Raw genomic sequence first — 22618 nt, 5'->3', positions numbered from 1 at the left:
CAGCTTGAGTTTAATCATTTTTATATAACATTTCCAAGATATCCCTTACGTATTTCCAGCCAGCCTATAACTTAAACAAGAACAACCTTTTCTCAAGCAAAACTCCCAGCAAGGACCACTATTAATGTCGCTAGAGTGAAATTTCAGAAAAACCTAATAATGAAAGTACTGTATTGTAAATACATCATAGTGTAAATAGTCTCAGGACTGTATAATTTTATCAGAGGCTGACAGCAGACAGGCTGTTTTACAAAGGAGAGTCCATTAATGATAATGAAATATATTTGTCTAAAATTTCCTTGATTGCCTCTCAATCTCACTTTGATAGTGTTATCAAATCTTTCTGCGAAGGGGACAAGACTTATACTGGACAAGACCAGTATTCTTCTGGTCCTTTAAAAAGTATTCCTGGCCTTGAACAAGGGTTTGTAGATAACTGTGAGCTTGTTCATGTAGATGACTCTACTTCTGATGAACATAAATTATCAATATATGACAAAAAGACTGCATTATCTATTCTTCATTATGTCTTGTAGGGATTTGTCACTTTCCCCATTCAATTCGATTCATTTATAATTCAAAAGAGTTAGACAATTTTTCTAATTGTAACTAAATTTGTGTGTCATATATAGGTATCCATATATATATATATATATATATAAACTAAAATCATTACTTGGCAAAGCTGTCTGTGTGTGTGTGTGTGTGTGTGTGTCAGTTTGTTTTAATAAGCACACCTAACAGTTGTAGATGCCTGAGTTGGAACAGAAAAAAACTACAATGCTCGTAGTATTTTAGGATGGAAATCAAGGTCACCTACGTACTAATGAAATAATAATAATTCAAGTTATTTGTTCCATTACAATAGACCAGATGGAGAAACCTCCTATACATTACAGTACTCTTCTGGAAACAACTATTAACTGACTCAGGGACTTCCTGAGAAATCTGTGGTCTGGACAGTAGATGTTGGAGGAAACACAACCAAGTGTCTCTGTTCCCTGAATCTGAACCCTCTGTTTCATCATGAGCTCTGTCAATAATCCTGGAAACCGCGACCTCTCAGGGATGCAAGTTCAACTTGCAAATAGACACCCCTTCGAATGAACTTTCACAGGCATCACAGATAAACATTCTCCATGCCTAACAGAGGCTCTTACCTGGCTTTTGGTTGCTGCCACCTTTGCAAACAGAGCTTGGGAAACTTTAGCGCGCTTCATTTCCTGCTGAATCTCGTCGTAAATGGAAGCATTAATGTTCATGGTATTGTTCTCTGGTTTCCCATTCCTCTCAGTGGCAATGGTAGCTGTTTTCACCTACAAAACATTTTGAACATGCCTGTCATTTTCCACTGGCCAAACTGTTTTGAAGCTTCTCAGGCTCGGCATCCAAACTGGACATTGTTGCTCCTTTTATGATCAAGGTGATCAACAATGCGGTCATTCAACATGAGTTCTTAGCTGGAGATCAGATTGCTTAAGTTAAGGAAGTCATACTGTCACAGGTGACTGCAGCTGTAATAAGACAGCAACTGCCAGCTGACAACCAGGAATTATAATGCCATAAAGTAAGTTTTCTGGAAAACAGAATAGTTTCAAAGACTTGAAAACCCTAAACTAATTGTTTCCCAATTACCTTCCATTGCAATTCTAACAAAGGAAATTCACAATTAAAATCATAATGTACAGTGCTGTATCTTCGCTGGGTACCCGATGTCTAAGAGACAATTGCATCACTAATAGCTATTACATACTACGGCCTTTTTAATTTTAGACTCTTTTTTTTTAATGCCTTTTCCTCTTATGTTTCATTTAAAAAATCTTCCATAACAAACCCATTTGCAGAGCTGCACATTTAAATCTTCTATCCATCCATGAAACAGGTAGAGTGCCTTGCTTAATTATCATAAAGGCTGGTTGCATTTTACACATGCATGTCCAAGCTGTTCTGTATAATTATTTCATCATTTCCTGGCACCGCTGTATATAACTCTTTCCTTTTGACTGGTGGAACCAGACAATAAGAAAATAATAAGAAAATGTTTCACAATATTTAATAGAACATGACTGCAAGTTACACAAAATATATAAACAGTAACTTACAAATATATTCAAAATGTATAATCTTGAGTGAGAAATCAATAATGGTAATAATGATAAGCAGATATCTGCAGAAAAATGCCACAAAATTTAGGGGGAAAATCAACCTCAAAATTTACTGATATCATGATTAATCTTCAAAACTTAAAAACAATCTTTAAAACTTTAAATGTTTAAAATAAAAATTTGATCTTTATTGAGCATTTATAGGAACCAACCAGCCTGGGAAATTCACATATGAACCATGTAGCTGCTTTTTACTGGGAAACTGATGAAAACATAAATGAAAAGTTGTCCAGATGCAGGACCACATTTCTCCCAGCAAAGTAATTCATCAAGGACCACGTTTCTTAGGGTCCTTTACAGAATCCAGGTTTTCTTCTCTAGAAACTTACCATCTTGGACCATTTCTCTCATCCACTAGGAACAATAGAAAATGAAGCTCATTTTAAGATAAACAAATGATTTTGGGGCACTAAATGACATACCTTCCTAGTCATACAGTAAGTTTTCTAATGTTTATTTCACCCTGCCCCCAAATATTTGGTATCAAAAGAGGGGCAGAGGTTATCCTAAGCCATTTAATCCCCTGCACTTAGACAGTAAAGCTGAGTCTCCTTTACGTGCCTTCTGACTCGTAACTTCTAGCTGGTGAGCAAAATAACTCACCTCTGGAGGATGCAGCTAGACTCTCCCACCTGGACACTACCCTTGGGAGCACGGAAAGGATAATGCTGGGAAACGGTTGGACCACAGGCCCCCAGTGAGGACACAGAAGGTGAGGCAGGACAAGGGACCCACCGGCGGGCCTCAATGGCCTCTCCTAAAGCATAATCTGCAGACAGAAACGGCAAGAGCAGAGGCTGGATTTCCAGCCTTCCCCTGCCAGCTCTGGACTCCAGTAAGCAAGGGCACTAACTCACCAAGGCATCTTAAGGACTGGGGGCCACTAGGCACAGACACAGGGCTTTGAAGCAGTAATCTGCTAAACACCACTTTAGGAGCCAGAAGAGTTAATGCATTACCATAAATTGCCTACAAAGTTGCTTTGCTGAGATTCGCAACTTTGCTCTGGGGTGGTCTTGCTTTGAGGCAGAAGGATAGATTTGATCACCACATGGGGTCCCTTTTAATACCTATTTTTTTCACTGCTTAAATGAAAGAGAAAAGAAAAGCCATTTCAATCGCTTTGAACATTGAATGTTATGGAAATGGAGGCATGAAGTCCAGGGCATTGGAAGAAACAGTTCCTTGGTATCATCTGCTTAGCAACAGTTAAGAGGGCAGGCTTTGGAAACTTGGTGTTTCAGTGTGTTTTGAAAATAATTTTCATTCTTTTGTAAAAATGATGTTTAAGAATTTATCTTCAAGGTGGGTTATAATCATGTTTCAACCCTGTGATTTTGTTTCTAAAAATTTCTTTGGTTTAATTTTTCTTTTTTTAATAAAGCAATTACAACTTGAACCAAAAAGCAAACATTTTAAATCATAAAAAAAAATCAAATAACCATTTCCTAGTAGCCAACACAATCAAAAGTTGAAAAGAAGTACTTTAAAAAAAAAAAAAAGTACTTTTTAAAAAAGTTCTTTTTAGAAGTTCTTTTTTTTTAAAAAGTGAGAGCAACAACTTTTAAAAATATTAAGAAACTGTATTACTCATTTAAAAAATATTTAGAAAAGCTCTTCCTTATCATCTTGTTGGCTCAGATATGCATCTTATTAGAGATAAGCTATTAGAATTCTGGAACCACATTTTTCTCTAAACACAAGGTATTGCTTAAGGGGAACTGACTTGGACAGCTTTTCAAAAATATGAAAGCTGAAATTTTTCCCCAGGTAAAAATGGAAACAAAAATCTTTTATACCTCACTCTACTAAGTACTATTTTTGCTTAGCACAAAAAAAATCTTTAATCCTGGTTTAGCTTTTAATATTATATCACACATTAAAATTCATAAAGTAGTTCATTCCAGGCAAAACAAACTACTCTTCAGCGCTTCTCTGCAAATAGCACAGGAGGTAAAATAAATGCAGTTGCTTTCTGAATAGCATTTATCAAGGTAGCGTGTACCACTCCATCATTACGGTGACACCAGGGAAGTAGTTAAGAATTGGAGCTTCTGCTATTTACCCTCCCACATGGGGAGAGGGTGTAGCACTAGGGTGTGCTTTTTATTTTACTACAATTGTGCAGTAGAACACAAATTTTTCATGAGAATTTTTTGCTCCTTTACCGCTGCTGAATTCATCAACCCATACTACAAAATGAACTATATAAACTACATACATACTACATATGTACTACATACAAGCTACACAAAATGGACTCTACTGTGGTCCTGATTGGTGTCTGTGCTCTTCCTTGATGCAAGTGGAATTGCCTGCAAGCTCATACTGCACACATGCATGAGGGCATGCCTATATGCAATTAAAGTTTGATGTAGTTTTAATAATAATTATGATAATAAGAGAGACTCACATTTATTAGTTGTTTATTATGAGCTGGGCCTTGTGTTAACATACATTAACCTGCATAATAGCCCTGAGTAGGTAATGTCACATTACTGCCCCATTTTTAAATTGAGAAAGCTAACAAAGAGGTTAAGTAATTTGTCCACGGGGCAAGGCTGAGAACTGAACTTAAGTCTAATACCAATGCTTATCTTAGAAATCACTGCAATACACTGAGTACCGGTATGATGTTATATAGGACTTCTTTATTTGGAAAAATTCTTATTTTTTAAGACGTGCTGTACCTGCTTTTTGGTGGCCCTTTGTTAAATCTAGCTCACGAATGTCTGATTTTTAGTAGTGAATGGTTTTATCATTAGTTTAAAAAATCCTTGCTATTTTGAGGAATTCCTATTGGTGATAGAAAACAGTCCCCATTTTCATGTTTTTATATATTAACACTGTTTTGAGTATCATGGTTCTATCTTTTTACACTTTTCTTCCTTTTATAGAAACAATATTAGTTATTTTCCAGATCTGGACTTTCAAAAGTCCTCTAGCTTTTAAAAGATGACCAAGAATGAGAAGCGTTTTCCAAGCACATACGTGATCTTAAAATTAAGCTGGTCAAGGGATTCATAACAAATAAAACTTTTATCAAGTGTGAAGTTCCTGCCCATAACTGAACCTATGTTTCATTATACTATAGAAGAATGTGTTGTAAAGAGACATAAGTGTGCAGCTACCAGATTAACTTAATTATATATCGCTCCTATTGATATAAACTTTGTACATTTTCTAAAACATTGTTATAAAATGTCCCATCTTCAGAAGAAACCAAAGAATGCCATAAAGAGATGTTAAAAAAAGAAAACATATTATATAATTCATGTAAAAGTTATAACTTGATAACTGTAGGCTTTCAAATGGTCCTTATGAAGACAGAAATTGCTAATTTAACTCCACAACTCACACATCTTAAAACACACAAATAACTCCGTAATAAGTGCACACCTAAATAGAAACCATCAACTTAAAATGGGTATGTTTAGTGCAACAGACAACTTCCAGAAAATAATAATTAATTACTATTAATAAGATTCATCTTGTAAACTCATCTGGAAAATTTGCTAAGTGATAGTCAGAAAAGAAATCTTTAAGGCCATGGAGCTTTGGAGGGACTGGTTTCTCCCAGATACTCCTACTACCAAAGTTTGGAAAGGGCTCTTTCCTCTACAATCTCAGAAATGCCCAACTGTCTAAAGTCTTCCAACGTGGACCATTTGTCAAATATTCAATGTATTCTATCAGAAGAATATTTCACATGTGTTCCTCTTTCTAACCTAACAAGAAAACTTCTCATCCTCTCTGACAAACAGAAAGAGTCCCCAGGTTTCATTCTCTCCTTTCTAAAATGTCTGTCTTCTGGGAAGTGGCTTGAGGTAGGGGAAAGAGCATCAGACTGAATAGGGGATTTGAAAACTTAAGTATTTGACTTCTCTCATTTTTCTCCTACCAAAAGGTTAGTCTAATGATTCCATGAATTCATGTGCGTGAAGGTGCTTAGAAAACTGTGAATCATTATCAAGCGCAAGGTATTCATATTTCTTGAATTAGAGCATGTATATTGTGAAAATATGCTTTCAACAAACAGGTCTGGCCTGGGGCCTACTGCCCCAGCCAGAAGACAAAGCCCCTGGTGTGGTTACCCCTACCGAAGCGTGAGGCACAGGACCCATCTCGCCTAGGTAAAGCCAGCCAAGAGCTTCTTGAGGCTGGTCTAGGTTTTCCCTGGTGAGGTTCTCCGAAGAATAACACCCGGGGCCTGAAGGAAGCCCCTTCTTGAAGATGATTTATAATCTGAGTTCCTCAATGGTTTAGGTCCTTGGTCTGGCAGGACCCAGGGACATCCCAATCATCTTCCATATGACCTAAACTCTTCAGAGAAACTGTTAGATAATCCAGTCTCTCAGGCCTAAAGGTGTCCTGGGTCTTCAGTGAGCCCCAAGGGACCTCTGCCTTCAACAAGCATTAGAAAGAAATCCTGTTCGGGTCCAACCCAAGCCAAAGGCTAGTCTCAAAACAGATTTCGAATATCTTCATTTGGCAGGGGGGGCGGGGAGGGGGTGGAAATGAAACGCAGAGTGATTTCACACAGATTCCCCTCTGGCAAAATATAAAATATAAAAAGACAAAATCCTGCAGTCCTTTTCTATACCTGTGGTCTCCTCCTTTATTCCCCTTCCATTTTAGTCATTTGTAAATAAGCACATGAAAACCTTATATGTGGTATATTGGTTCCAGGTTAAGCGCTGGATTTCAACTGCTGCAAAACAGTACTAACTCAACTGCTCTGTAACCCGTTTTTCCAAATCCTAAGTACTCATTTTACATTGATAATACATTTAATACATTAAAAAGTCCCTAAAATTTAATCCATTGAATCACTGTCAAAGGGTAAAAGGTGAACAAACTGGTTGTGAGCTCTGTTATGATAAAATTAAGGAATGCAAAGGGATTCTCTATGAAGCAGTGAAATAAAATTATTCACACATATCAGATAATCATTTCAGAATGTGGTTAGATGGCCAATAATATTGTGTTAATAGAAACTTCTTTTCTTTGAAATAGCTTCACTAAGAATCTACAGTATCTAAGTACATTCAACATTGGCTAAATATCCCAGCTAAAGGCTTGGTCTCAACCCCCTCTTGAGAACAAACACATACAGCTGAGGGTGGCTCAACCAGTTTATCAGTAATTCAGGCCAAAATAAATTATATTTTCTATCCCAACTTATCAGCAGGTATAGTCTTTAGACATACATATAGGAAAGCAACCCAGAGTATCTTAATAGTATACAAAAATAAATATCACAATTAAGAATTAATGTAATTTTGGCTAAAAAAAACAAAAAACAAAAAACTTGATGAGTAAGGAAAGCAGAATCATATCTGGAAAACAAATAAAAGCATTAAAATCCTAGAAAAATTAGAAAACAAAAGCTATATTAAGGAACTACTAAGTCAAATATTTGGATAGATTAAAACAAAAAAAAAGAAGCAGCTCAAAGCTTAAATTCACACTGGTCTTAAGTAAGCCCTTCTTTTGTTAGTATTGCAAGATTAAGTGATAAGTAAAATAACTCTGCCCAGAGGCTTTCCAATGATGACTGCAACTGCAAAATTAACTAATGATGGTACATATGATAACTCTAAACAACACAAACTCAGTGTTCAATCAAGTCCAAATACAGTATTTTTTGTTTAATCACTCTTACAAAAGTCATATATGTATATAAAGAGTTCCTCATTCTTTTTGGTAAGAAATATTGTATTGAAGGCTTAACAGATCAAATTCAGTTAAGTGTGTGTGTTGGCAGATGGATACGTATGCATGTATTTGGGTGCCATTCTTTTCTGCTAGAGAAACATGTCCTTCTTACAATTACAGCAATGCCTTCCTTATTGCCTGCTCCTATAGACATCAAGACTTAATTGATTTTCATTGAATAAAATGGAGAAAATGAACCTTTGGGATGTTTCTAAACAATAATCATTTCAGAACATTACAATATGCAGTTTAAGACCCTCCACAAGTGGCTGTATATTATGTCTATTTCTTATTTATGGAGTATCTATGGCAGTTTCATTTTTAGTGTTGAGTTATATCTCTATACTTGGAAATGGATGACCATTTTTTACTATTGATGAAACTAACATTAAGAGATAATTTCATTATGACATTATGTTACATAAGCACTTTTAATTAGTATTCCATATTTACTTTCCATCGTTTTAGCTGACCTCATTTTTAAGAGTTGCACAGGCCACAAATTAAATGTGTAAAAAATATATTTGCTTGTGGATCTTACATCTAATCCACTCTCAAATTTGTATCTAATAGTTGTACTGAAAATTAACTTCTCAATTCTTATAATAGTTATGAGGCTACCTTTTAAACTTGATTAAAAAAAAATACAGATGCGCATACACAGAACTACCTGGCAGATGACTTTTGTCCTTCCTAAAAAGTGCAAAAATTTGGAAAATAGAAAATGTGCCCATTTCTGGGAATATGGATGGAATTCCTTATCAGCCCCATTTAAAGCTGCCTTCAAGGATTGTATTAAACTTAATTATGAAAGATTACAAACGAGATGATGTGTAATTGGTACCAGCTGCAGTTGGTATTGGAAAGCATAAATACAAATGGAATTATTTATTTTTATTTATTTACTATTCAAATGGTGGTTCTAAAACGCGCAGGGATAAAATGGACTTCATTACTTTTTTTTTCCTATTGAGTTTAAAATACCTTTTTACTTAATAGTAGTAGAGCCAAGTATCCCATCTAAAGATGACTTTTCACCCCCAAAGAACCCCCCAAATGAAGCAATACAAAGCAATTTTTTTCCCTCTATCTAATTAGTAGCTGCTTGTTTTTATATCAGAATTAGTGAGCTGGGACCAAATTCTCCTCAAGCAAGTCTATGAATTACTATCAAAAAAAAAAAAAATCCCTATCCATCTACCTTTCTCATGCTTGTTGAGATTCTTCCTTAGACTTTTTTTTTAAAAAAAAAAAACAAAAACAAAAAGCAGAAAGGTGAGGAAGAAAAAGAGACTTCACCTGGGGAGGGCGGCTGGGCGGTGTGCTTATCAGGGGGGCAGGACCCATCGCTGAGGCTGCATTCAAGCTCCTTTCCCTTTCATCCTGGTAAATTCGATCTCTCTCAGCTTCCGGTAACTGCAAGAAATTCTGCATAGCCCGAAGGTTTACCAGCAAAGACTGGGATGCAGTCTTGGGGTCCTCTTCCTTTCGTAGGATTTCTGAAAGCAAGCCCTGCAGGGAATAAAAGGCACAGGATAAGCTTGCCCCCATGCTCTGCCCAGCCCGCGGTGATCCTTTCCTTTTCTTCCCCACTCTGTTCAGAAAATGAACAGTCAGAAGCATTAATTCCACATAGGAATATATTAGTTACAATTGAAGTGGTAGAGAAGAGAGCCTCAATTGTATTCTTAATTTTATTAAGCGTCTGCTTTACATATAACATAAACTGCAACTGCCTAATTGGTCTCCTTCCTTTGAGTAGCTTAACTTGCCATGAAATCTTTCACAGAGAGAGGATTGAGGCAAGTTAAGAATAAATGAAATGCTCATAATACGACAGCACTGAACTGTATAGTTCTCAAGCTGCCTAGACAAAGGCAGTGGAATGCCAACAGCCCAATATGTAAAGATACAAAGCCATTTCGAGAGAAGTAGGATTTACAAAGAAAATACTCGAAAATGAATAGTAACATACTAGGAAAAAGAATATCACTAAAGCATCATCTAAGATTTATGCTATGTTTTTGCAGGCAATATTTTACATTATTCCTTGGTTTTCAAATTATTGGAGTCAATGACGAGTGATTCTTTCTATTTACCGCTTAAGGAAACTATACTGCATTGCTTGCTATACAATACCTCTGAGTAACAGGTTGAAAATCTGAACTTCAGAAACCATCCTTTAAATTTGAAATACATAACCCCTTTTCCACACTGCAAAAATCCATCGTAGCATGCCAAGAAAAAGAATATTATCAAATTCTGTAATAATCAAATTTCTTGAGGAATCAACATTTTTAATAGTGTTAGAAGAAATTCACAAACCATTAGTAAACTTCTTTATGGTGTTCCTCCCCAAATAACAGAGAATTGTTAACTACTTCTTTAATTTTTGGAAGAATGCATTTTAAAAATGGGTGTTTCTCCACAATTTCGTTTAAGAGCTTATATGAAATACAAGGATTAGAAACATTTTCTGCCCATTTGATAAGGACTGAGCAGGCCTTACCTCTTCAACCTTCTGCATGAAAAAATGCCTGGAATGCCAAGACATGTTTGCTTTCTACATTTCAGTTTATCACAATATGGCTCAGAATAAAATGTTGTGGAGATCTCTATATCATTTGCAAATTTCACTTTCTAATAACCCTGCAGAAATGGCAACAGGGTACATTTAGGAAAGGGAGGTAAAGTGTCATGTCAAAACAACCAAGCCCCAATGTTATAACATTGGAGTTTTTTCATGGTTTCCTGGAAGCACAAACCTGGCTTTGTTCCCAATTCCTCAAGGAAAATGTAGCATATTGCCCCAAGATAACAGTTGGGTACAGACAATATAAAAGCAGTGTCCACTTCAAAAATGATCTATATAGGCTGCTATTAAAAAAGATCCTCCAATAGGCTCGGGGGCTTAAGAGTACATTTTAGTTTCTCATTTGGTCTATGCAAGGGAAGCCAGTTTCACCCTAAAAAATGTGACTGAAGAATGAAGGGTACTTGTCCTTTCATTTATAATACTGACAAGTAATGTTGCAACTGTGTTTATACATGAGCAAAACATCCAGTCAATTTAACTAAAATTCAGTCAAACAGGCAGTCAATCACCCAGCTATTTAATCTGCACAAGGCCAACTAATTAGATTGACTGTGTTTTTGATGTGTCACGTTGAAACCAAGAAATAGAGGTCTCAGAAACAATGTTTGAAAATAGGTATAAAAAAAATAGCCCTTGCTCTATACTCTTCCCCATCAAATGGGGATAACAAATTTTTAAAGATATTAAAAGATGTATTTCGCAAAGCAATATATCTTAACTCTACAGAAAGAGATAGAAACATACAGTACACATAAATACATTATAAATTCCTTGAGTAGAATAGTCTAATATTCTTTTTTGTCATCCCAGCACAATGCTTGCCACGTAAGTGTTTGATAAATATTTACTAAATGGATTATGTGTATTCAGACCACAGAAGGAAAAAATTCCAAATGGGTGACAGAAACTTAACAAGATATGCTCCCCATGGGAAAATTCTAATGGTAATTAATAATGTACTCAAGGTGAGCCTTCAGTGAAAAGTTATGTGGCACTTTGTAAGACGTTTATCTACACTAATTGTTCAGTAATTAAAAAAAAAATTTTTGCAGCAACATGGATGGACCTAGGGATTATCATACTAAGTGAAGTAAGTCTGACAGAGAAAGACAAGTATCATGTATCACTTATATGTGGAATCTAAAAAAATATACAAATGAACTTATTTACAAAACAGAAATAGACACACAGACACAGAAAACAAACTTATGGTTACCAAAGAGGAAGGGGGGGAGGGATAAAACAGGAGTGTGGGATTAACACATACACACTACTATCAATATACATAAAATAGATAATCAACAAGGACCTACTGTATAGCACAGGGAACTATACTCAATATTTTGTAATAACCTATAAGGGAAAAGAATCTGAAAAAATAAATATAAGTATATATATATATATAAACTGAATTACCGTGCTGTACACCTGAAGCTAACATAACATTGTAAATCAACTACAATTAAAAAAAACAAAACACTTTAGGTCAAAAGAGATCCTATAAACAGATGTTATTATATTTGGGAAATTTGAAATTAGACATTCAGAGATCTCAGATAACAAAATATCATCTCTTTCCATTAGAAATGTTTCCCGAGACAGCAGAGAACTACAGTGAGAAAGCCAACACATGAAAAAATACATAATGATATCAAGTCTTGCTAACATGAGACTGAGTCATTCCTGTATGGCTTAAAGTAACAGATAGAAGGTCACTTGGGAGAGAATTTAGCAATTTCTCTACTCATATTTTGACGTTAGCATGACGTCCCATTTGAGCATATGAAATGTTTTCTGGGCAAAGAATTTTATTTCCACTTAATTATTCTAACTAGAGCAAGTGCAGGTTTTCCGCCTGGGATGTGCTGAAGGTCTAGACGGATATTTCAAATCCTGGGACACTCACAGAGCTCGAAAGCAGACAGTGTAGACAGTCCCAGGTGTTTTACAAACCTTCGGGTTTTTTTGGGTTTTTTTTTTTTTTTGGCCCAGGCTTTCAATGAGGGGAGTGCCCCCTGGTGGAAATGCTTGAAAATATTATTAGAAAATGTTTTGATTAGAATGTGTTAATTACTTTTTTAAAGAGAATGATGTCACTTGAGAAAATTCTGGATGCGAAATGACTGGCATTAGAATCCGGATATGGGAATGCACGTTTTGGTCCTGTTTGGGTTGTTGTTATTTGAGTAGCTACATTTATGGATTCAAGATGTATGTGGCCCTTGTTTCCCATTTTCCATGACTGAAAATCCAGTTAAGACTTGCCAAGTTAGGTCAAGGTCATTTGTAGTAATCCCCCATGGTGGACAGTAAGAGAGATCTCTTACCAAAAACTTTTCTTCATGCTAAAAAATAGCATGTCAAGGTCATCATGTACCATACTTGCTATCGCTGAAATACCAGGACTAAAATAGTTACCAATATTATGCCCCATAGGTGCTCAATAAATTTGCTGAATGAAATTAAACAAAATCATTAGTCATTTTTGTTTCCAAAAAGAACTTGTGATTTTGTATATTATGTAGTATGTTACCAGCACCTCATGGATATCAATTTTATGGGAAACGAGAAGCTGCTTTTCATGGCACTTCACATCTTCAAATTGTTCAATATGTGCTCTATACATGAAAACGTAAAATTATTCTGCATCGCCGTTCCATAGTGGTTGTGAGATTTCTAATGTTTTCAATTAAAGAGTGAACTTGCTGATGAATTCCTAAACCTTTTTTACATTCCAGAAAGAGTTTACAAGTAAAATTCATTAGTATTGGAAAAGAAAGAAAAACCTTCAATAAATATTATCAGTACTTCCAAAAGCTAATTATGAATTCTTTAAAACAGCAGATAAGCGAAAGAGACTGCCAATATGAACAAAAAGCCTGTCTGGCCTCCCGTTTGTCTCCTCTTTGAACATAATCACTGATTCAAATAGATTTTTATCAGCTTCATGGAACTTCAAAGCCCTCAGAAGGAGAATATGATTTGATGAAACCTCCCTCTGAAAATAAAACATGTAGAAGATTCTTCAAGGCTACCTGCCTCTTGTTTGGTGAATTTTTAATCACACGTCCAGGTGAAAGACTACTTTCAAACTCCACCTCCTACCTTGGACTCAGGCCAAGCAAGTTATAAGCAGACACATTTATCTCTGTCGGTTGGGAGGCCAAACAAGAGCTGTCACGTTGGGGTAATAGCACCTTTTTACCTTTTATTCAATAGTGATATGGAGAGTGGACTTTTCTTAAATTACACTGTGAAGAATTATAGGAACACAGTAACAATTTCTGTTATACTTAAGCAGGCAAATTTCTCTCCACCACATAATTTACAGAACTCAAATTCAATAAAACATTACATGATGGTCCATTACTGTTATCAGTTTTGAATAATCCATCTTCATTCTTTATTTTACTGGAAAATAAAGTGTGCCAAAGACAAGAGGAGGGGGGAGAAAAAAGGGGAAAAAGCCACAGAATGGGATCAGAGTTAAACTATGGGATTTATTTTAAAAAGGGGGGGGCAGCACTAAAGAATATATTTTCTTCTATCATGACCTTTAAATAGCAATAATAGAGGAGTGAATTGAAAAGTATAAACCTAGAAGCTTCAGCAATTAATTTTAGCCATGGGTTTCCATTAAAAAGACATCAAGTAGGCATAACTGAATGAATGACAGATGCTAAAAGCTGGTACCTTCCGTAGCAATTAAAGAACATATGCCCATCAATTCAGAAGGGGGAAACATCCTTAAAGCAAGGAATTATATAAATTTCATCACAAACTTTCAGAAAAGGTAGACTTTTTTTTCATCTTTTTGTTTTCTTTTGTTTTCAACTTTTTTTAAAAAAATAGTGATACAGGAATGTCTTAAAAGAGAGGGTATGTTTTAATTCAGGAGACCCAATTAAGCTGATGAGAAAATTCTCCAATGAAGAGTTGAAAGATGAGACCCAGGATTTTAAAGTTATACAGAGCTGTCGATATTCTCAACTCACAACAGCACTATCTATTACATGAATGTTTTAACATACTGTTTATAGGATGCCAGTGTCTTTATCCCATCACATCAGAGAACTTTGCATTTGTATGTACATATTTTACATTAATTTTTTTAAAACCTGGAGCCGGAATTGCACACTGTAATAAGTACACACAAATGTGTCTGTGTGGTTTAACTCTGCAGAGCTCCTGCTCTATACATATGCATTAGCATGTGTATTTTCACCCTCCACACTCACACCATACACTCTCACGATGCACCTGCTTTTATTGAAATGCATAGTTTGAAATAAACATACTACATACACGCATATGAATGTATAATCATTAAAATAAATGCAGCTGTGTGTGTACATGTGAGTGTGCACAGCGTTTTGGTATGACCACCGAAAAGGCATGCATGCTTGCGTGTTCCAAAGTGAATTCTCCCAAAGTGAACTCTTAAATATACATACACAGACAATGACTCTCATTGAAATCAGACATCTTCAAACATGGCCCATCATCCACTTCGACGGAGGAGTCCCAATTACCTCTATACAGGTTTAAAACCAAACCCCTCTGTCATCCGGGGCTCCAGCCAATTTTTCGGTAATGACTCTTTCTCAACTGGCTATTATTAATAAAGAGATGGGTATCAAGCTGCACCCGGGTTTCATTCTCCTCTCTCCCTTGAAAACATTAAGTCACTGTTTTCAATGTTAACCACAGAGATAACCATCTTTTCGAAGAGATTGATAGTGTATAAAATAGAGAACTCTTGTCTTTTTTTCCAGTAACAAACCCTATTGATATCTGTGGAATCTGTCCACGTGAAAACCCAAGGACAGCAAATGGTCACTCTCCAGGGTGATGCCTGGGACATTACAGCCCCACAGAAGAAAAAACACACTGATGGGTGGTGACCTTACCCTTTTCACCTTCAGCTGGACTCTCTTTGCTACATAAAACACATTTTCCTTGGTCCTTTAAGAAATAACAATTTGCTCAATTTCCAAAATGCTTTCCACTCAATCTGTGAGTCATTTGTGTCCATGTCAATGCTTGTCTTTGTGGGCTTTCAATTCAGTTCAACAAGCAACTTTTAGGCAGAGACCTGCCTAGTTTTTGCCCAGTACTGAGAACTACTGGTAGTTACTGCTAGTTACAAAAACAAAGGATGTTGCCAGAAACAGGAGGAGCTAGAAGGCTGACTTGATTCTTTCATCCATTCATTTTTAAAATGTTTTTAAAATAACGACCCTCCAACTGAATAGGGGTGTCATATTAAATTTACCAGCGAATAATGAACACCTTTTTAAGTTGTAAAGATATATTAATAAAACTAGGTAAAACCGTACAATTTTAACCTGAGAAATAACTTTGCAACCACCCTTTTAAACACAGACAGATGATGTCCAAAAAACAGTTAGAGAAACTGAAAACACTGAGTTAAAGGCTTTGTAAGGCCTCCTAAGTTTCAATCCAGTGAAGGCAAGCCAAAAATAAGTCACAGCTGGGATTCTCCTAGGTATGGAAACTCTGCCAGCAAGGAATTAATACTAGATATTTTTGTACCCGGATTTTATTCTTATAATCATGTAATAAACAAAATGACTTAAATACGAAAGGAAAGTATGAGTCAGGCCAAAAAAAAAAAAAATTGACAGAAGAAAGAACAGTGGTAAAACAAGAAAGTTAAAAGGACATAATGTCCTCATTCTAATCAAAGTTACATGTTCTTCTGGGGTTTTTCTGGTGTGTGTGTGTGTGTGTGTGTAATAAACACCATGTACATATCATACTAGTTTCCAAAAAAAGACATTTAAAAAAAATCCTCTCATTCAGTGTTTAATGGAATCAATTTTTTTAGGGCTTTTCAGATGTCTTTATATTAGGTCTTCTCCTGTATATCACCCTTTCTCCACATCCTGCTAAACATCTTCCTTGCTGATAATATCTTCACAGGAATTTGCCCAGGAGGACAAAGGTGTGAACACAAAGGGTATATGCAAATCTCAGTGAGAAGTCTCAAGCTAAGGCCTCCAAGGCCAAGCCTACCCCAGGGCCTGTTTTGTAAATAGTTTTATTGAAACACCATATCCACACCATGCATTTCTGTCTATGGCTGCTATGGCCCTCAAAGACTAAAATACTTACTATCTGGCCTATTACCGAAAAGGTCTGCTGATCTCTGGTCTAGGAAAGGTGGATAGTGGGCTAGAAGCCTGGAGCCCTACCAACGGCCTTGACCAAGTCCTGAAACCTTTCTCAATCTGCTACTAACAGTCTATAATTCCATTATATAAAAGCATAGGTAATGTCAGTCTGAAATATTTTCGATATTTATTCTTTCAAGGCCCCTGAATCAGGATCGATTTGTACACAGCTTCCTCTTGGTAGAAGAGGTTTACGATAAGGAGAGAAATGATAAAATGTAGGCACCCCCAGGTACAGACAATATGACCACAGGGAGAGAAGGAAAAAAATGTTAGTACAAAGTAAGAGCATAAACATCAGTATAGATGGGATGAAAGAAGGAAGAGAAGAAGAGAGAGAGGAACCATTTACACATAAAACAAAACTGACCTGAGTTCTGTTAAAAGCCACACGTGCAAATACTGCCTGGGAGATTCCTGCCCGTTTCAGTTCGTCACGTACCCACTGGTAGATTTCGGAAGACACCTCTGTGTTGGTGGAAACCTGCTGCTCCAAAGGCTTATTCATAGATCTACTGACAGGGGGAGGGTGGTTCAAGTACTGTTGGTTTAAGGACTGCTGGGCTAGAAGTCTGTTCACTGCATACTGCTGGTTCAGCAGCTGAGCCATCACCAGCTGCTGGTTGACCAACTGAGGACTGATGGGCGTTGACACGAGCCCAGGGTGCAGGTTGGGAAGAGGGGTCCGGACAGAGGGCTGGCTGCCGTGGGAGAGCTGCGCGGGGGACGGGGGCTGCTCCGCGGTGTTCCCTGGGACCGGCTGCTGGCCAAAGTTGACGTGGTTGGCACCTTGCTGGGATAGTTCAGAGAGAGTATCCATTTCCACTGAAGTGGACGAGAAGGAAAATCACATTGAGCCAACAGTGATCTGCATTGATAAGGATCTCCCATCATTCCCTAATACAGACAGAAGGCACAGGGCACACCCAAGGTCCGAGGAAACTAAGAACATCTCAAGATGGAATGCAACTGGCTATGTTTTTACTTTTGTCTTCTGCACCATGGCACAAACTTTGAAAGGGGGATAACACTTTCTAGTTTGATAATGTGGTTTACATTTAAGGCCGGAAATCAATTATTTTCAAATTCTAATGTGACTAGTTTGGGGGTCAAACGATTATTCACTCTTACTTCTTATAAGGCAACATTTATTTTAAAACAGCTTCTAGGGAATTCCCTGGCAGTCCAGTGGTTAGGACTTGGCGTTTTCACTGCTGAGGACCTGGGTTCGATCCCTGGTCGGGGACCTAAGATCCTGCAAGCCACGTGGTGCATGCGGCCCAAAAAAAAAAAAAAGTCGCTTCTAGAAGAACACTATTTGCTTAACGGCAACTAGAAAGAGTGAGCGGAGCTAGGAAAAGATCATATGCAACTGTAGAAAAAAGAAATATGCAAGTATTTTCTCATAATATATACATTAACCGTTACTACTCTAGGCAAAAAGTTTGCAAGAAAAAAGAGTACACAAATGTTACTTATGTTCAATTTTAACCTAGCCGTTAATATAAAAAAGTAATCAATATAATAAATAATAAAAGTGGTCATAATGATCAGTAATGATAACTCAGTGCACGCTGAACACTGGGCTGGGTTTCTTATACGTCCTGTTTTGCTGAATTCTAACTATCATGTTAGATGACGGGTATAGCTGCAAATATTTCTTAGAATGAAGCAAAGCACTTAATGTACTGCAAGCCAGCATACCCAGTGTTGCTAAGACCCAAATGCTTCTTGAAGAAGCTGTGACCATCACCAGATGCTACGACAATCTTTCAAGGAAGGGGTGGGGAGTCACTCTGATGCAATGGTGATACTGTCACCATCTTGCAATTTATTAGCACCCACAAAGGACGAACGTTTCTCCCTTGGCTAGATCCCTCACAGGGACTGGCTGAGAGTGAACAGTAGGTGTGTCAACTGCTTTCCTGCTACAAGGAAGAGACTGCTTTGATGCTCTTGACCTGAAAGGCTGAGGATGGTCAGTAGGTGAGTCCTTCTAAATAGTACACCATGGGAATTCCCTGGCGGTCCAGTGGTTAAGACTCCGCACTTTCACTGCTGTGGGGTCCGGGTTTGATCCCTCGCTGGGGAACTAAGATCCCACAAGCCATGCGGTGCGGCCAATAAATAAATAAATAGTACACCATGCTTCCCATGTGTGGACTCTGGGTTGATTTTAATCATCATTTCTCTTTTTATTAAATATTCAGGCTTTATATTTAGAGGAACTTATCATATTGCTATAGTCACTGATACATGCAAAATATAACTAAGCATTGGGGAAGAAACCTTCCATTTCTACCAGTGATATCAGCCCAAGTGGGCCATTCATAGGGAATAGTAACTCAAGCAATTATTCCAAAAAATGATGCATTGTCTTCATTACAGCTCTAAGCTATAAACGGCAAAGAATCTGTTTTGGTAGATGGATGGTTTTGCTTCAAATATTAAAAGCTAAAACAGGCTCAAAATTCAGGTTCTCTTGCCTCTTAAAATCTTCAGGAGAAGTTATTATTGTTTTACTAAATGAACGTAATGGACGTAAACAGAAATAGACTTAAAACACAACGTAATGCTATGCATATTAAACATCCCATTCCTATATTATTTGAAAACATTTTATTTGGAAGGTACAAGTATGTGAAAGAAAACCTTAATAGAAATGAAAACATTAACCTTAATCACAATGTTTGCTTTAACGAACACTAACAAACGCAACAGGGAGAAATGGCATAATCTAAATGCTAGGGTACAACGCACAACTTTTATCTGTCACTTCACACTGCAGATAATTTTAATGTATTTCCTGCGTAACAAATATTGACCTAAAGTTACATGTTAAGATAGGATGCCATGGCATTGAGAGTCTAGAAGTGATGCAATGGTTCTTTGGTTACGGATGGTAAAGCAGTAGCTCACCAAAGTGCCTGTCTGCGGGGGCTGGAGACTATAGCTGTAAACATCACTTGATCTCAACTGTGGAGACTATAAATACAATTGGATACCCTCAAAAATTGGGTGTAAAAATTGGCACTTTCCCTTTCTCTCAAACAAAACTCAAAAAAACATAAAAGCATGATTTATCTCCGAGAGAACCCACAGCCAATATTAGTTATTCAAGGCCTGGTTAGGTCTTCACTGAGATGTTAAAAAATGACAGCTCCCCCCACCCCGCCTCGCCTCCATCTCCTGCATGTCTGACAACCAAGTCAGTTGGGCTGATTTAAACACAAACATTTATTGAATTTAATTATCTCATTATACTCAGACCCACTCCCCACCCTCCAAGAAACATTCTAAATTGATCTCTAATTGGGCAATCACAAGACCTGGCTTTACATGCAACTTGGATAAACCCCCAAATGACACGTAATGGTATGTACCCACCGCTGCAACGGTTTTCTGCTTACCCATCATATCTTTTGTCTTCTTGAAATGTTTGTACCACCTTCCAAATTCTTGACATTTTGCTGCTGAGACATTTGCATAGTAAGTGCTGTTCACAATGGAAGAAATCATACTCTGCATGAAGAGGGGGGATGGAAACAGTTGTAATACACAGCGGCACAAGACAGAACACAGACATGATTTCAATTGTGGAAACTGTAACTTATTTTTCATCCACTGAGTACCAATACATTTTTGTTTCACACTGTAGCCTAAAGCCACGACTTCTTCAAAGTCAGTAAGTAGAGCATCAAATGCTTTATTTAAGTAGAAAGCAACAGTCCACTGAGACTGGTATAAAATGATCACACCCACAGACTTTGCTCTAGTATGTATGGGACCTCCACCAATGTCATCTGTTCCAGGGCGGACAAACTTCAAACTTCCACCGATCCCAATAAATCCAAATACTTGGAGACGACTTTCTGATTGTAATTCATAAATAAATGCCACTTTGTGGTTTCGTGACTAAATTCTCCATCCTTGCAACTCCCAGGATGGCCCAGGGACCATAATATCAGCATCATCTGGAAGCTTATTAGAAATGCAGAATATTGGGCCCTACCCCAGACCTGGTCAAGCAGCACCTGCATTTTAATCAGATCCCCAGGGATTCGCGTGCCCACTAAAGTTTGGGAAACACCCCTTGCACTTTCCACTCATAGTATCTGGGTTTCACTTGGAGGTAAACTAACACTGTTGCAAGCCTGACTGACCACATTTAAGAAGAGAAAAACTATTCACAAAGATCCTCTAACAGAAGAAAAAAATATGCTGCAATCTTATTGCTAGCTTCATATATAGTAAAGCTTGGGTTTTGAATTTCAAACTAACTGTATCATTTTTAAAAATACGCATTTCATGGTGACTCATCTCTCAAGGATACCACAAAAAAGAAAACGCCCTATTTTGTCACTTGTCTGAATACTGCTTCTAATAACAAAAGCTTGGAAAATGGAGTCAACAGTTTAACATAGAAAAATGAAGAAAGACAATGATTTTGATGTATTACTAGTTTTGTCTTTTTTTTTAAACTCATTTTCAACAAAGAAAAGTATTTCTTCCCAGGAAATTTTGGTTCTGGTCATTTCAGTGACTTGATCATGGTTATTTCCAGCCACAACACTCATTCTCTAGTAGCGGCTAAATTAATTTCCAATTGAGTCGTAGGAATAATTAGACTTTGCAGAGCCAATCTGTCCTCCACTCCTGTGTGTAGAAACATGAGAACTTACATTTCAGACTTCAGGTGGTCTATGGTGAAACGGTTTACAGAAGGCGGGGAACAACCAGAAAAGCCAGTTTGGGGACAAAAGGATTTTTACATCGTTATCTTCTTTAAGCTACTTCTAATGTAGAGCTCTTTCGATTTTCATTCTCCTGACATCCGGCATCAGTGTTAATTTTGTAACATGCACACATTCCCGTAATATGTAAACCTTGGGGATCTTTGAAGAACTTCCAATGAAGGATAAGCTGGAGTTACATTACTGATGTAAAACATGGCTATCTTTCCTAAGAGGCACTATGATTATCTTTTTTTTTTTTTTTTGACACTTTCTACTACATAGTCATTTTTACATTTCTCTAAAAAGACATTCTTAATGTGCTCACGATACTCTGCCATTAATCCAGACCTAAGAGAGTCCCTCAGTCCAAGGTACAAAAAGATACTTAGCAAGGTTGCCAAAACCAGACCCAGAAGATTACCTGATCCAGTTAACAATCCGTCAGCTTCAATCACACTTACTCTATTGTAACGATGGATCAATAACGTCAGACACTAACAAAACTACTGAGATGGCTGATGGATCACCGTGATTCTGCAAATGGGTGAGAGCCCATGTTCTTCTACTTTGGTCCAATGTTTTAAAAATTATTACTCTTCAACTTAGACATGCTGGCAGATTCTTAAATGTTAACATAATAGTACATGTAAATTTTAGATGTAGCTTATGTCTTAGTTTCCAGAAAAGTCTGAAATATCAAAATTTTGCTGAGGTTTCTGACAAATGTCCAGGCTACCTGACTTTGCCAATGGTTCCATCTATGAGATTTGCTCTTTGCTGCGCACCTACTACGTCCCTGGCTGGTACTAGGGATACAAGTGCAGATAAGATACAGCCTCTGCCTACAAGAAGTTTACCGTCTATTAGGAAGACATATGTAAACAGATCATTTCAATTTAATGGGATTCAGTAGAGCAAGAGTGGAAAATATATGGGGGTGGGGGAGGAAGAAAAATATACAATGTGTGGGAAAAAGAAAAAAAAAACATCTGAAATATTTTTATAAAACTAGAGCCCATATGTAACAGTGCTATGTAGTTCATTATTACCCATATGTGGAAAATAATATCCATATGTGCGTGTTCATCAAAGCTTCCCCCTGCCCTCGTTTAACCCTAAATTGGTAGGCTCTGTCCTTAAGTGACTTTCTGGATGCTTTCTTCTCTGTCAAGTGGTGTGTGCTTAGGGAAACTCTGAATAACGTAA

At 37.1% G+C, this 22618-nt stretch overlaps 1 protein-coding gene across 6 annotated transcripts in view; it reads right to left on the bottom strand.

Annotated features, from left to right (window-relative positions):
• SATB1 (SATB homeobox 1) overlaps nt 1-22618 on the bottom strand; it is a 94170-nt gene that overhangs the window by 32093 nt on the left and 39459 nt on the right. For all 6 annotated transcript variants that reach the window (XM_036850230.1, XM_036850226.1, XM_036850224.1 and 3 more), the window contains exons 6-9: nt 20087-20198; nt 17047-17501; nt 9183-9395; nt 1161-1316 (exon numbers count right to left, since the gene is read on the bottom strand). In XM_036850230.1, coding sequence (XP_036706125.1) covers nt 1161-1316; nt 9183-9395; nt 17047-17501; nt 20087-20198 — 936 coding nt within the window. The remainder of the gene's footprint in view (nt 1-1160; nt 1317-9182; nt 9396-17046; nt 17502-20086; nt 20199-22618) is intronic.

The sequence above is a fragment of the Balaenoptera musculus genome, chromosome 4 (assembly GCF_009873245.2).
Source record: "Balaenoptera musculus isolate JJ_BM4_2016_0621 chromosome 4, mBalMus1.pri.v3, whole genome shotgun sequence".
NCBI lineage: Eukaryota > Metazoa > Chordata > Mammalia > Artiodactyla > Balaenopteridae > Balaenoptera > Balaenoptera musculus.
The sequence above is the reverse complement of the archived record's forward strand: the minus strand, read 5'-3'. Positions and strand labels throughout refer to the sequence as shown.